The sequence below is a fragment of the Dreissena polymorpha genome, chromosome 15, assembly GCF_020536995.1.
Source record: "Dreissena polymorpha isolate Duluth1 chromosome 15, UMN_Dpol_1.0, whole genome shotgun sequence".
NCBI lineage: Eukaryota > Metazoa > Mollusca > Bivalvia > Myida > Dreissenidae > Dreissena > Dreissena polymorpha.
Window position 1 is genome coordinate 18,595,952 of NC_068369.1, and position 13,256 is coordinate 18,609,207.

Genomic DNA, 13,256 nt, shown 5'->3' on the forward strand with positions numbered 1-13,256 from the left:
ATAAATCAACACACATAAAGATCGGAAGTTACATTATTGTGTGTATATTTTAAATTTCATCAGAAAATTTAATAATTAAAAGGAAAGACATGTAACATGCAGCTGATTTAACTAATATTGATTAACAAATTATCATTTGCTACACTCATGTACATGTTACATTTATAAGTCATCTTAATAATTATGCTTTCTTTTATCAAATGAAAATGGTCGTGTAATGCTAAAATAAACTTAAGAATGAAATCACACATATGCACACAGATTTACAAAGTTAACAAGCAAATTTGATGAATTGATATCCCCGGACACCAATTTTCAAAATTTTGTGACAGAAGCATGGATGGAATGACTGACGGATGGACAGATAACCCCAATTCTATATCCCTCCCCATTTTGCGTGGGATAACAATATAAAATCAAGGGACAAAATTGTCACAAAACCAGGTTTTCATTGTGAAAAAAAAATCTGAAAAAGGGAGAAAACTCAAACTGAACTTTTGAAATGAACAAACAAAATTAACCCCCTTTGTAAGTTTGTTTTTAAAAAAAATATATTTTTAGTCGTGGCGACCTTGACATTGGAGATATTGACGTGATTCTTTCGTGCGACACACTGTCCCATGATGGTGAACAAATGTGCCAAATGATTTTAAAATCTCACAATGAATGACATAGTTATGGCCAGGACAAGCTCATTTATGGCCATTTTTGACCTTTGAACTCAAAGTGTGACCTTGACCTTGGAGATATCGACGTAATTATTTCGCGCGACACACCGTCCAATGATGGTGAACAAATGTGCCAAATGATTTTAAAATCTGACAATGAACGACATTGTTATGGCCCGGACAAGCTTGTTACGCCCGCCCGCCAGCCCGCCAGCCAGCCAGCCAGCCAGCCAGCCCGCCCGCATTTGCCAATCTAATAACCAGTTTTTTCCTTCGGAAAACCTGGTTAATTAAGACTAGCAGAGTTTCATCAGCTGATAAGCATCCTAACCCTTTACCACTTAGATACATATTTTGACTCATTTGTAGTCCCAGAAAGTTAAATTTAACCTATTAATGCCTAGTGAACTCTCCCATCCTTCTAAGTTGGATCAATTTATTTCCAAAATTAGGGATGTCTAGTATATTTATTTCTATATTTAGAACAATTCTTACAGAAATTCCTTTAAGCAAACAGCGTAGACCCAGATGAGACGCCGCATCATGCGGCGTCTCATCTGGGTTTACGCTGTTTGCAATGTCCTTTTTTCTGGACGCTAGGCATGAATGGGTTAATCAAAGACCTTTCTTACGTATTATGACGCGTTTGTAGTCCCTTAGAAAGTTAAATTAAATCAAAGACCTTTCTTACTACATTCAACCATAAGCCGCAAGATAGAAATTGGTGACTTTCATAACATTTGCTGGGACATTCAACCTTATGGTATTACATCTTAAATATATATTACTCTATATTGCACAATATAAGCAAATATCATACACTTTTTAAAACAATACTGGGCACTGTTTACCAAAAACAAGATATGTGTTTGTCAGAAACACTATGTCCCCTTTTGCGCTGCTTTGAAGCTGTATATTTGACCTTTGACCTTAAAGGATGACCTTGACCTTTCACCACTCAAAATGTGCAGCTCCATGAGATACACATGCATGCCAAATATCAAGTTGCTATCTTCAATATTGCAAAAGTTATGGCAAAATGTTAAAGTTGGAGCAAACAAACAAACACACAAACCAACCAACCAACAGACAGGGCAAAAACAATATGTCCCCCACTATAGTGGTGGGGGACAAAAAAGATGCTGCGAACCTAATAAATATATCTCAAGGAGCCTCAGATTTTCAACAAACAAAACGACCATGATGGCCCTGAGGTGCTGCCCAAATTTTAAAGTACCCTAATTGATGTAGACTTGAACTCGTGACAGTTCTTTACTCAACTCATATTCAAACATGACCTAAATATTGCCATTAGAAACATTCTGAGCAAATTATAAATCAATATCAAGTCATTAATGTGGCCTCTACATTCATAATGTTTATCTTTGTTTTGACATGGATTTAAGACACAAACAACCAAGATTGCACCATTGCCTAGATATTGCACCATTGCCTAGATATTGCACCATTGCTTAGATATTGTCAAAAGATACATTCTGACCAAGTTTCATCAAGATTGAGTCATAATGTAGCCTCTAGAGTGGTTTAACCCTTTACCCCATAAGAAGTGAAGTGAAAATGGCTTTTGCAACCAGCATAAAACCAGAACAGCCTGTGAGTAACTCACAGTCTGTTCAGGTTCTATGATATTTGCTGCTCATCAGTATCTAAGAGTTGGAAATGAAGCTATTAAAACTTTAATCTAGTAACAAAAGCCTTTAATTAAACGTAACTTTCTAAGGGACTACATGTGCGTCAAAATACGTTTCTACGTGGTAAAGGGTTAAATCCGTATCTTAGTGGTAAAGGGTTAAAAGTCTAGTCAAGAATTGACCTGCTGACACAATTGTTTACACTGCAACTCCAATATATTGCTGCCAGTATATCGCTGTTGAAGGGGTCCAAAGATCGCGACCGTGATATATCCGGTGCGCGATATAAATCAGGCTATTCATGCATGTATATGTATGCATAAGCATAGTTTGGCAAACTCAAAACACGCTTTTTACCTACCTTATTGAAGTATGTGTTATATCCATATGTTATTCATTGGTATAGCACAAAACATTATTCCATGTAATAATGCATATCGCCTACTGAATGTAATAAGTCATGTAACTGACATTTTTATAAATTTTTACTTTTTTCCATTTCTGTGTTTATTAAGGTGACATACATCAACCGTTAAAATATTAAGTCAACCTTTTTGGTAAAAATAATGTTATTATCAAATTTTTGAAATTGACATAACAAACACATGTCATTTTCTGAATGCAAAAGTAGCGTAACTGACATTTTGTTAAATTTTCAGGAGAAGCAAAAAAATGTTCTATTAAAATAATAAACATGTTTCCGTATTCAAATTTTCTGATTAGTATTATAATAACACTTAAAAAACGAAACAAAACTCCAAATTGATATGTCTTTTTTAAAACAATAAAAAATTAAGAAAGGAGCAGTTACCATAATTTTCAACACTGAAATATTTTTTGCGCAAAAAATAACGTAAGTGCTCTTACTGTATTTTTGAAAATGTCTGAAAATATGCTTTCCTGAACAATTCACAAAATGTCAGTTACCCTAGTTATTACATTCAGTAGACGATATAATTAAATTTGTAATTCGAAAACCATTGCCAAGTTTTATTGTTCAAGAAAGTATGCACAAATTAGACCCATGTACAAAATGACGTCATTCATCCTCATGGAAAGCATGGGTTTTAATAGTAGTGCAGTTTGACAAACTGAGGGATCTTTACCTCTAAATTAAAAGCTAGTAGTTAACACTGTATCTAATTCGCAAAGATTATTGAGATAGGTCAGTATTGACTTGTGACATTTACAGTTATGATTTAATACACCTTCACGTGTGGACTGGTGTGTTTCTGCAGTTCAAAGCAAATTCAATAGAGAATGGTAACACCCAAAATGACCTGTGATGTTTGGCAAGTGCGATTATTGTTGATATCTCAGCAAATTCTCATATTTTTAAAACACGTTATTTGGGGATTATTCTCTTCAGATTTTGGGAGCCATAGCCAATTTGTGATATATTGGACAACGCGATATAACGGACCGTGATATATTGGAGTTCAGTGTAATCCATATAAGTCTCAAGCTAAATATCATCAAGATAAACATTCTGATCAAGTTTCATCTCAATTGTGGCCTCTAGAATGGTAACAAGGTATAACAGTGCTCCTGCTTGGCCTAAATGGAAGGGCTCCCCACCCTGCCCTTCCCTAGGCTCTAGCCTTTTATTAAAACAAGAGGGCCTGAAAGGCCCAAAGTCACTCACCTGAGAAGAAAGGAACTGACCTGTTCTGTGCAGCCCAAGATGTCATTAGAACAAAATGTTCCTACCAACTTTCATGACTAGTGAACACACTGGCAGCCACGTTTTTCAACAGACCAGAACCATTTTCATACACATCTAAGATATCATTTAAACAAATATTCTGACAAAGTTTCATGAACATTCAGGAAGCCATATAAGGAAAAATGCCCCGCCCCCTGGTGGCCATGTATTTCAAGCAACTGGAACCATTTTTGAACTTGTCCAAAATATCATTGGGACAAATCTTCTGACAATGTTTCATGATGATCAGACATTAAGTACGGACTCTAGAGTGTTAACATGGTTTTACTATAGCTATATAAGGAAATGTGCCATGCCCCCTTGGCGGCCATGTTTTTCCACCAACCAGAACAATTTTCGAATTTGTCCAAGATATAATTGGGACAAATCTTCTGAATAAGTTTCATGAAGATCGGAAAATAAATGTGGCCTCTAGAGTGTTAACAAGGTTTTACTATAGCCATATAAGGAATAAAGCCTCGCCCCCTGGCCGCAACGTTTTTCAACCAACCGGCATCATTTTTGAACTCGTCCAAGATGTTATTGGGATAAGACTTCTGACCAAGTTTCATGAAGATCATACTATAAATATGGTCTCTAGTGTTCAGGTATTTTTTTTCCTTCTCTGTGGCCCGCCGAAAATCGGCCCTTTCCCCTCCGATTGTTTGTTCCCCTCAGCTGGTTAATTTTCACCTAGACTTAATTTTCCCCTCCAAAAAAAAAAAAATTTTTTTTTTTTTTTTTTTTTTTTAAACCTTTAAATATATAAGTTCACCTGATTCAGTGTAGAAAATAGAAAAATATTGCATAATTTAATTTTCTGTTTCCTTGAATTTATTTTAAAATCAGAAAAATATGCTTAATTGGTTATTTAAAACTTCCCTTATTTTCCCTAAAATCCGGCGTTTCGTGTGATTTTTCCCCCAAAATCCGGCGTTTCGCGTGATTTTTTCCCCTCAAGGCCAGACCCTTTCCCCAAAATCAGATAAAAAACCCTGGTGTTAACAAGATTTTACTATAGCAATATATAGCCATATAAGGAAAAATGCCCCGCCCCCTGGTGGCCATGTTTTTAAAGCAACCAAAACCATTTTCGAACTTATCCAACATATCATTGGGACAAATCCTCTCACCAAGTTTCATGAAGATCGGAAAATAAATGTGGCCTCTAGAGTGTTAACAAGGTTTTATTTACTAAAGCCATATAAGGAAAAATGCCCCGCCCCCTGGCGGCCATGTTTTTCAACCAATGGACATCATTTTCGAACTCATCCAAGATATTATTGGGATGAATCTTCTGACCAAGTTTCATGATGATAGGACAATACATGTGGCCTCTAGAGTGTTAAAAAGATTTTACTATTGCCATATATAGCCATATAAGGAGAAATGCCCCGCCCCTTGGTAGCCATGTTTTTCAAGCAAACGTAACCATTTTCAAACTCATCCAAGATATCATTGAGACCAATCTTCTGACCAAATTTCATGAAGATTGGACAATAAATGTGGCCTCTAGAGTGTTAACAAGGCAAATGTTGACGCCAGACGCGAGACGACGCACAACGGACAAATGCGATCACAAAAGCTCACCATGAGCATGTTGTGCTCAGGTGAGCTAAAAATAAATAAAATGTTTTTAAACATAAACTCTTATTACATTGTTATTAACTTATTCCTTATTGTAGATATTTTATTTGCATTGTTTTTTTAAATAATGAAAATAATATATTCTAAAAATTATTAATAACATAAATATTAATATTCAACAGGGAGCATTCCAGATACAACAGCACGCTCAAAAGTGCCCTTTTGATAAAATACAGCGCATTGAAAGTGACCTTTTGACAAAATAGACCCCCCCCTGCCCTTTTCAAATCCGAGCACTGTATAAGTAAAGATGGACAACACACAACACCGGACATAGAGTGACAACAATAGCTCTGGTGGGCTAAAAAAGCTAGATACATTTTTGATGTTTTAACTTTTTGAACTCAAAGGTCTGCTTTCTTACCCATATATCGACTTTAGGTGCATCATATTCTCTGCCTTCAAACAGCTCCGGAGCAGCATATGGTGGACTTCCACACCAAGTTTTTAATTTTGTGTCCTCGTCATAAATATTGCTAAATCCAAAATCTGCAAACAGAAATGTTGCTTTGAAATAAGATTATAATCAATGACAGTGAGCATGTCACATTTGAACTGGTGGACATTCTTATAAATGAAATTATGTTTTAAGTGTCTAGAGTTCTTATTTTAGCTGACAATATGTCTAACAAGCACATTCGTTGAATTGATCTTTCCCACCAAATAAAGTTTGTTTGTGGATGGATATGAATTCCTTGACAAATCTATAAAATAAGTAAATGTAGGATCATTAGTATTGTTATTATGCATTGCAATTCTCCTCATTTATATCTATATACCCATGAAGTTTCATGTTAAAATATTATAGCCTATCTAAAATATAAACCTGAAAAGTTACATCATACCAAAACAACAAAGGGCAATAACTCTTATTTAAGAAAGTGTAGGGTTATGGTTCCACAGCATGGCACTTATCTTCTTTGATAAAAATACACCCATGAAGTTTCATGTTGAAATCTTGTATCGTATCTGAGATATAGCCCTAAAAAGGTACATAATAATAAACAACAAAGGGCAATAATTCTTATTTAAGAAAGTTTAGGGCGATGGTTGAGCATGGCACTTCTCCTCATTGATGTCTATACTTCTATGTAGTTTCATGTTGATATACTTTATATAGTACGTGAGATATAGACCTTAAAAGTTCGTGACAGACGGACAAGCGGACACCGCCAATTCCATATCCGTCCGCCTTTGGCAGGGGATAATAATATGATACTTATTAATATTTTAGGTACAAATGAAAACATGAGCAGTACATAAAAGTTGAAAAACCTTTCAAGGAGGATTTGTAGCCTTAACCCTTTGCATGCTGGGAAATTTGTCGTCTGCTAAAATGTTGTCTGCTGAATTTCTAAAATTAGCATTTTGTTCGATTTTTATCAAAGAATACTATCAGAATAGAAAACAGATTGGATCCTGATCAGGGGTGGCGAAATCAAATGTCTGAGTTGCCCGAGTCGTACATTTGCTTGTCTGGGCAACTGATTTTTTTCAATTAAGTTGTCCGTGGACAACAAGTTTGTTAAAAGTCGGTCCAGGTATACAAAAAAATACATTGTATTAAAGCCGTAATTAAGTTTTACAAAACCGGATATTGACATGCGATTACTTTGTCAGTGCTATTTGCGGAGCAATGAAGCTAAAATATGGGCACTGTCCTGCGCAGTGATCTCCCTTATTCTATAAGAGACCAGGAGCATGCCGCATTTTAAACATTCGGCCCGACTTAGACAGTGTACAGACTGGTTTCTTTATTTTTACAATCAGACGGAAATAAAAAGTGCTGAAAGTAAGATAATCAAAACACGGTCTACCTTGTTATTTAAGACGACTTTAATGGTAAAAATGGAACTTTTTTTTTTTAATCTTCAACAACGGAGCAGAAACCCGAAGCTTTGAGCAGCCCACCTCCCAAAAAAACTAAGAAAGATTATGATAAAACATATGATCTAAGTATACGCACCAGAACTTTTCAAGAAACTTGGCTCACAGATTTTCAATGGTTACCAGTTGATGATAATCAAATTGCTACCAGTAGCGGCGCAGAGCCTCAGTCTGATGAGGCATTGGATTAGTTTAATTTGTTAAGATTACGATGTACTTATGTTCAACACATGTTTTAACACAAGCTTTTCAAGATTAAAAGTTTTAGAAAGTCTTTATATTGTTTATAATATACTGCTATAATGAATGTACTATTGAAATACAACTATAAACAAAACTAGCAAATCATGATACTCATTTTGGTATATTCCACATTGTTTTACATTAATCAATAAATGCGTTTATAATTTATATAAACATTAACGGACAAGTGTAGTTCAGCAACGGACAAGTTAAATTTCCTAAATGGTTGTCCGTGGACTAGTATATTTTTTTGAGATTTCGCCACCCCTGCTGATGAGACGCCACGTTCTGTGGCATCTCATCTGGATCCAAACTGTTTGCAAAGTCCTTCTAAATTCGGTTCTTCTTTTTCACAGGCTAACTGGGGACAAAAAAAAACAAAGATCAAACAGAAAATGAAATTATTCTCGGTTTGAGAAATACGGTATAGTATGGTTTAATACGTGTTATTTAGAAGAGAGATTATGGTAATGGTTTAGCGCGTATAATGCACGGGTTTTGTGTGCATGTTTTAGCGCGAAAGCGCATGAGTTTTTCGTTTTGGGGTATATATGATTTGCACATCTAGTGAGACGCCATTCGAGGGTTGTTTTTGACAGGCAAAGTTATGGAGCAAGAAAACGAAAGGGTGATAACCCCGCCCGCCCTTAATGAACATATGTATGGTTAAATAATTGGTTACATTGCTTTTATGTTTATAATTTTGCTATTATAAAGTCTATATTTAGTATATTTTCAGTTCGGTTTTTAGTCCATGTGAGATGGGATCTTAACACGAACCGATTTCTTTACTAGGAAAGACGATGGGTGTATTTTCATTTAAGTCTAAAGCAGCTAAGTTTTCTTGATTATTTTGACTCATTTGTTACTTAATATTGTGTTTGAATGAGGTCTTTTAAGTTATGGGTGTCATGTTTTTCGAGACTCTCACTTCCTGGAGATAGTACCTCCAGCATACTTATTGAAATATTGGTATGTTTAAATGTCAAGTGTTATTATTTTTTGTTGTCGTTCGTAATGAACGTTTAATTTTAAAGACATTTTTATTGTACGATTACTTAATATTTTCATTTTGGTGTGACTGGTTAGATGTTGAAGTCGGTTTAATATAGCTGTTAAATTCGTCATATGCATTTATATATTTCTCGGAATATTTATGATTTATCAACATTCTTTATAGATGCTTTATGGATTTTATGGTTTGAGTGATTTGTTTGTTTCTTGCTGATGTCCGGGGTGTGTGCAGGATGCTTTTGATGTTTGTTTGTTATGTTAACTTGCGCAATGAATTGATAATGTTTTAATTACATTTTTTACTATAAAATACTTAATGTTACAGTCTCTTAATAGCTGCTTATTTGTAGATTTCTCTAAATTAGAGGTTTCGGGAGGTGATGAAGGCACCTAGACACCGGTCTCGAGCCATGGGTCCTCATACGTCCCCCTGCCATTAAAAGAAAAAATAAGAAAACAAAAATGGCAGTAGGGTTGCGTATCCCGCTCGCGGTTTTACCTGAATCGTTTATTACTACTGAGTATTGTATGGGGTGTACGTGAAGTCATGTACACTTCTCTTGATTGGTGGTGGTAGATGAATCTTGCAGATATTAGCAGCTTCTATGAACAAATTAATGTTTCACATTTGTTAATTTATAATATTCAAGCAAGTTAGCGTGATTGATGGGCATTGGGGGCGTCCTGTGTGCACTGTGGGCATCGGCGGGGATCAGTTTATTCAAACAGTAACTCTTTTTGAGATATATACTTGACGTCTAATTGTTATGAATGCATTTGCACTTTTTCACATGACACACATGTGTATGTGAAGTATTCATAATTACATGCCCTACAGCATTTAAATAGTATCGTTTCAGTTCTTTATACACCTGAACAAAGATGTTACACCGTTTCCAGTCGTCTCGAGATTCCTCAACTGAGCGGTGCCGTTGAGGTCCATATCCATTGCGCATACAACATATACGGGCTTCAGAAGAATTGTTTTTTGCATTTATTTGTTGAAAGTCCTGTCAAATACAAGCACTCACTCCTATTGTCTTTGGTTTATTATTTGTTTGATAATGATAATGATGATGATATGGGTTATAAAGATGATGAGATTTTAATAGTATTTTGAGAATAGAGAATAATAAATTTACTCATAACTATGAGTAAGTGTAGTTTCTTATCATTCTGTGCACATGCGCTGGCTAATGTGGAACAACATGCATTAAGCCCCATTTTCTCAGAACGCAGCTAATACGTAACAGTTAGAACTGGGCACTCACCTGCTATTTTAATGTTGAGAGCCGCGTCCAGCAGTAGATTCTCTGCCTTTAGGTCCCTGTGTACGACATGGCGACAGTGACAGTAAGAAACAGCAGCTACAATCTGCTTGAACTTCTTCCTGGCTTCCTTCTCATTCATCCTCCCATGAGCCACCAGGTGGTCTGAAAAAGAGAATGTATAGATCTCATAAATGAGCCTTGTTCTGTGAAAACTGGGCTTAATGCAGCCTCAGTCTGAAGAAGAGAATGTATAGATCTCATAAATGGGCCTTGTTCTGGGAACACTGGGCTTAATGCAGCCTCAGTCTGAAGAAGAGAATGTATAGATAACCTAAATGAGCCTTGTTCTGGGAAAACTGGGCTTAATGCAGCCTCAGTCTGAAGAAGAGAATGTATAGATCTCATAAATGAGCCTTGTTCTGGGAAAACTGGGCTTAATGCAGCCTCAGTCTGAAGAAGAGAATGTACAGATCTCATAAATGGGCCTTGTTCTGGGAAAACTGGGCTTAATACAGCCTCAGTCTGAAGAATAGAATGTATAGATCTCATAAATGAGCCTTGTTCTGGGAAAACTGGGTTTAATGCAGCCTCAGTCTGAAGAAGAGAATGTACAGATCTCATAAATGGGCCTTGTTCTGGGAAAACTGGGCTTAATGCAGCCTCAGTTTGAAGAAGAGAGTGTATAGATCAACTAAATGAGCATTGTTCTGGGAAAACTGGGCTTAATGCAGCCTCAGTCTGAAGAATAGAATGTACAGATCTCATAAATGGGCCTTGTTCTGGGAAAACTGGGCTTAATGCAGCTTCAGTCTGAAGAAGAGAATGTATAGATCACCTAAAGAGCCTTGATCTGGGGAAACTGAAGAAGAGAATGTATAGATCTCATAAATGGGCATTGTTCTGTGAAAACTGGGCTTAATGCAGCCTAGTCTGAAGAAGAGAATGTATAGATCTCATAAATGGGCCTTGTTCTGGGAAAACTGGGCTTAATGCGGCCTCAGTCTGAAGAAGAGAATGTATAGATCTCATAAATGGGCCTTGTTCTGGGAAAACTGGGCTTAATGCAGCCTCAGTTTGAAGAAGAGAATGTATAGATCTCATAAATGGGCCTTGTTCTGGGAAAACTGGGCTTAATGCAGCCTCAGTCTGAAGAATAGAATGTATAGATCTCATAAATGGGCCTTGTTCTGGGAAAACTGGGCTTAATGCAGCCTCAGTCTGAAAAATAGAATGTATAGATCTCATAAATGGGCCTTGTTCTAGGAAAACTGGGCTTAATGCAGCCTCAGTCTGAAGAAGAGAATGTATAGATCTCATAAATGGGCCTTGTTCTGGGAAAACTGGGCTTAATGCAGCCTCAGTCTGAAGAAGAGCATGTATAGATCTCATAAATGGGCCTTGTTCTGGGAAAACTAGGCTTAATGCAGCCTCAGTCTGAAGAAGAGAATGTACAGATCTCATAAATGGGCCTTGTTCTGGGAAAACTGGGCTTAATGCAGCCTCAGTTTGAAGAAGAGAATGTATAGATCTCATAAATGGGCCTTGTTCTGGGAAAACTGGGCTTAATGCAGCCTCAGTTTGAAGAAGAGAATGTATAGATCTCATAAATGGGCCTTGTTCTGAGAAAACTGGGCTTAATGCAGCCTCAGTCTGAAGAAGAGACCAAATTGGGATTTTTTTATCAACATATATTGACACAACAGGTCTTTTCCTGGCCATTTTGGATAAAAATCTTATAAATTATGGTTATATATTTAGTAGGTTGTTTATAAAAAAAATGATATATAGAGTCTAATAAACATATTAAGTCATAAGACACTTCTTTCTAAAAAAAAAAAAAAATTTTGGTTTGGGAATGGGTCCATTTGCTTTGAGATCGGGTCCATTTTACGGCCTTTTTCACATAGCAGAAAACCCCTGGGCTCACATGATGCAGCCTCAGACGCAAAAGGACCTTGAAAACTCTGAAGACCACACACAGTTGAGCCTTGATCTGGGAAAACCAGGCTCAATGCATGTGCATAAAGTGTCATCCCAGATTAACCAGTGCAGTCCGGGTGATCAGGGACAATACTTCTACCTTCTTTGGAATTTTTCATTCAAAGAAATCTTCTTTTTTATACAAGGCTATCAGAATGTGTTGTCTAAGATTAGCCTGTGTGGTCTGCACAGGCTAATCTGGGACGACACTAGGCCCATGGGTTAAGCCCGTTCTCCCAGAACAAGGCTCAAACCTGTGTGAGCTTCAAAATTTATAAGGTCCTTTGGTGTCTGAGGCTGCATTATGTGCGGCCCAGCACGCCTACATTACTAAATTCCTTGATTCACAAAAGTTGAGACTCGCGTTAAATAATTGCTTAAATTTCTTGTTACAGTGTATTAAATTTTAAACTGAAATATTCAATTTTTGTGTGGTCCAGGGATTGGAGAAGGAAAGCAGTGTACTAGAGGATTTTTTAAAATAAAATATCAGATTTCCAGTCCATGCTAACTCTAAGCACAACATCTCATAATGACATATGTGTACCTTCAATCCTGCAGCAAATTAGCTTTACTCTTTTCTTGTATTTACAGTTAATATATAACATCAAATATCTACAACACCTTGACTAGAATTATTTATCAATCAGAGCCTCTTGGCATACTATAACCTTTAACACTTTCCCACTCCGAAGCAAAGAGAAAACTGAAATGTGCTAACAGTATAAAACCAGCCTGCAAGTAACTCGCAGTCGCAGTCTGTTCAGGTTTTATGCTGTTTGCTGCTCATCAGTATCTAAGGGTTGGAAATGAAGCCTTTAAAATTTGAATTTAGTAAGAATGGTATTAAACAAGGGCTGTTTGTAAAACATGCATGCCCCCCATATGGGCTGTCCGTTGTAGTGGCAGCCATTGTGTGAATACGATTTTTGTCACTGTGACCTTGACCTTTGACCTAGTGACCTGAAAATCAATAGGGGTCATCTGCGGGTCACGATCAATGTACCTATGAAGTGTCATGATCCTAGGCAAAAGCATTCTTGAGTTATCATCCGAAAATCATTTTACTATTTCGGGTCACCGTGACCTTGACCTTTGACCTTGTGACCTCAAAATCAATAGGGATCATCTGCAAGTCATGATCAATCTACCTATGAAGTTTCATGATCCTAGGCGTATGCATTCTTGA

The 13,256-nt window shown here is 36.6% G+C and overlaps 2 protein-coding genes across 5 annotated transcripts in view; both read right to left on the reverse strand.

Moving 5' to 3' along the window:
* The window catches only part of LOC127859996 (serine/threonine-protein kinase SIK3-like), a 115,481-nt gene that overhangs the window by 77,968 nt on the left and 24,257 nt on the right, over positions 1–13,256 (reverse strand). For all 4 annotated transcript variants that reach the window (XR_008039559.1, XM_052397674.1, XM_052397675.1 and 1 more), the window contains exons 4-5: positions 10,088–10,249; positions 6,037–6,161 (exon numbers count right to left, since the gene is read on the reverse strand). Coding sequence is in view for 3 of the 4 variants with exons in the window: in XM_052397674.1 (XP_052253634.1) it covers positions 6,037–6,161; positions 10,088–10,249 (287 nt within the window). In the remaining variant the exon portion in view is untranslated. The remainder of the gene's footprint in view (positions 1–6,036; positions 6,162–10,087; positions 10,250–13,256) is intronic.
* LOC127859998 (NAB transcription cofactor mab-10-like) overlaps positions 12,913–13,256 on the reverse strand; it is a 77,112-nt gene continuing 76,768 nt past the window's right edge. Inside the window, exon 12 of the transcript XR_008039563.1 lies at positions 12,913–13,154. The gene's annotated coding sequence lies outside the window, so the exon portion shown is untranslated. The remainder of the gene's footprint in view (positions 13,155–13,256) is intronic.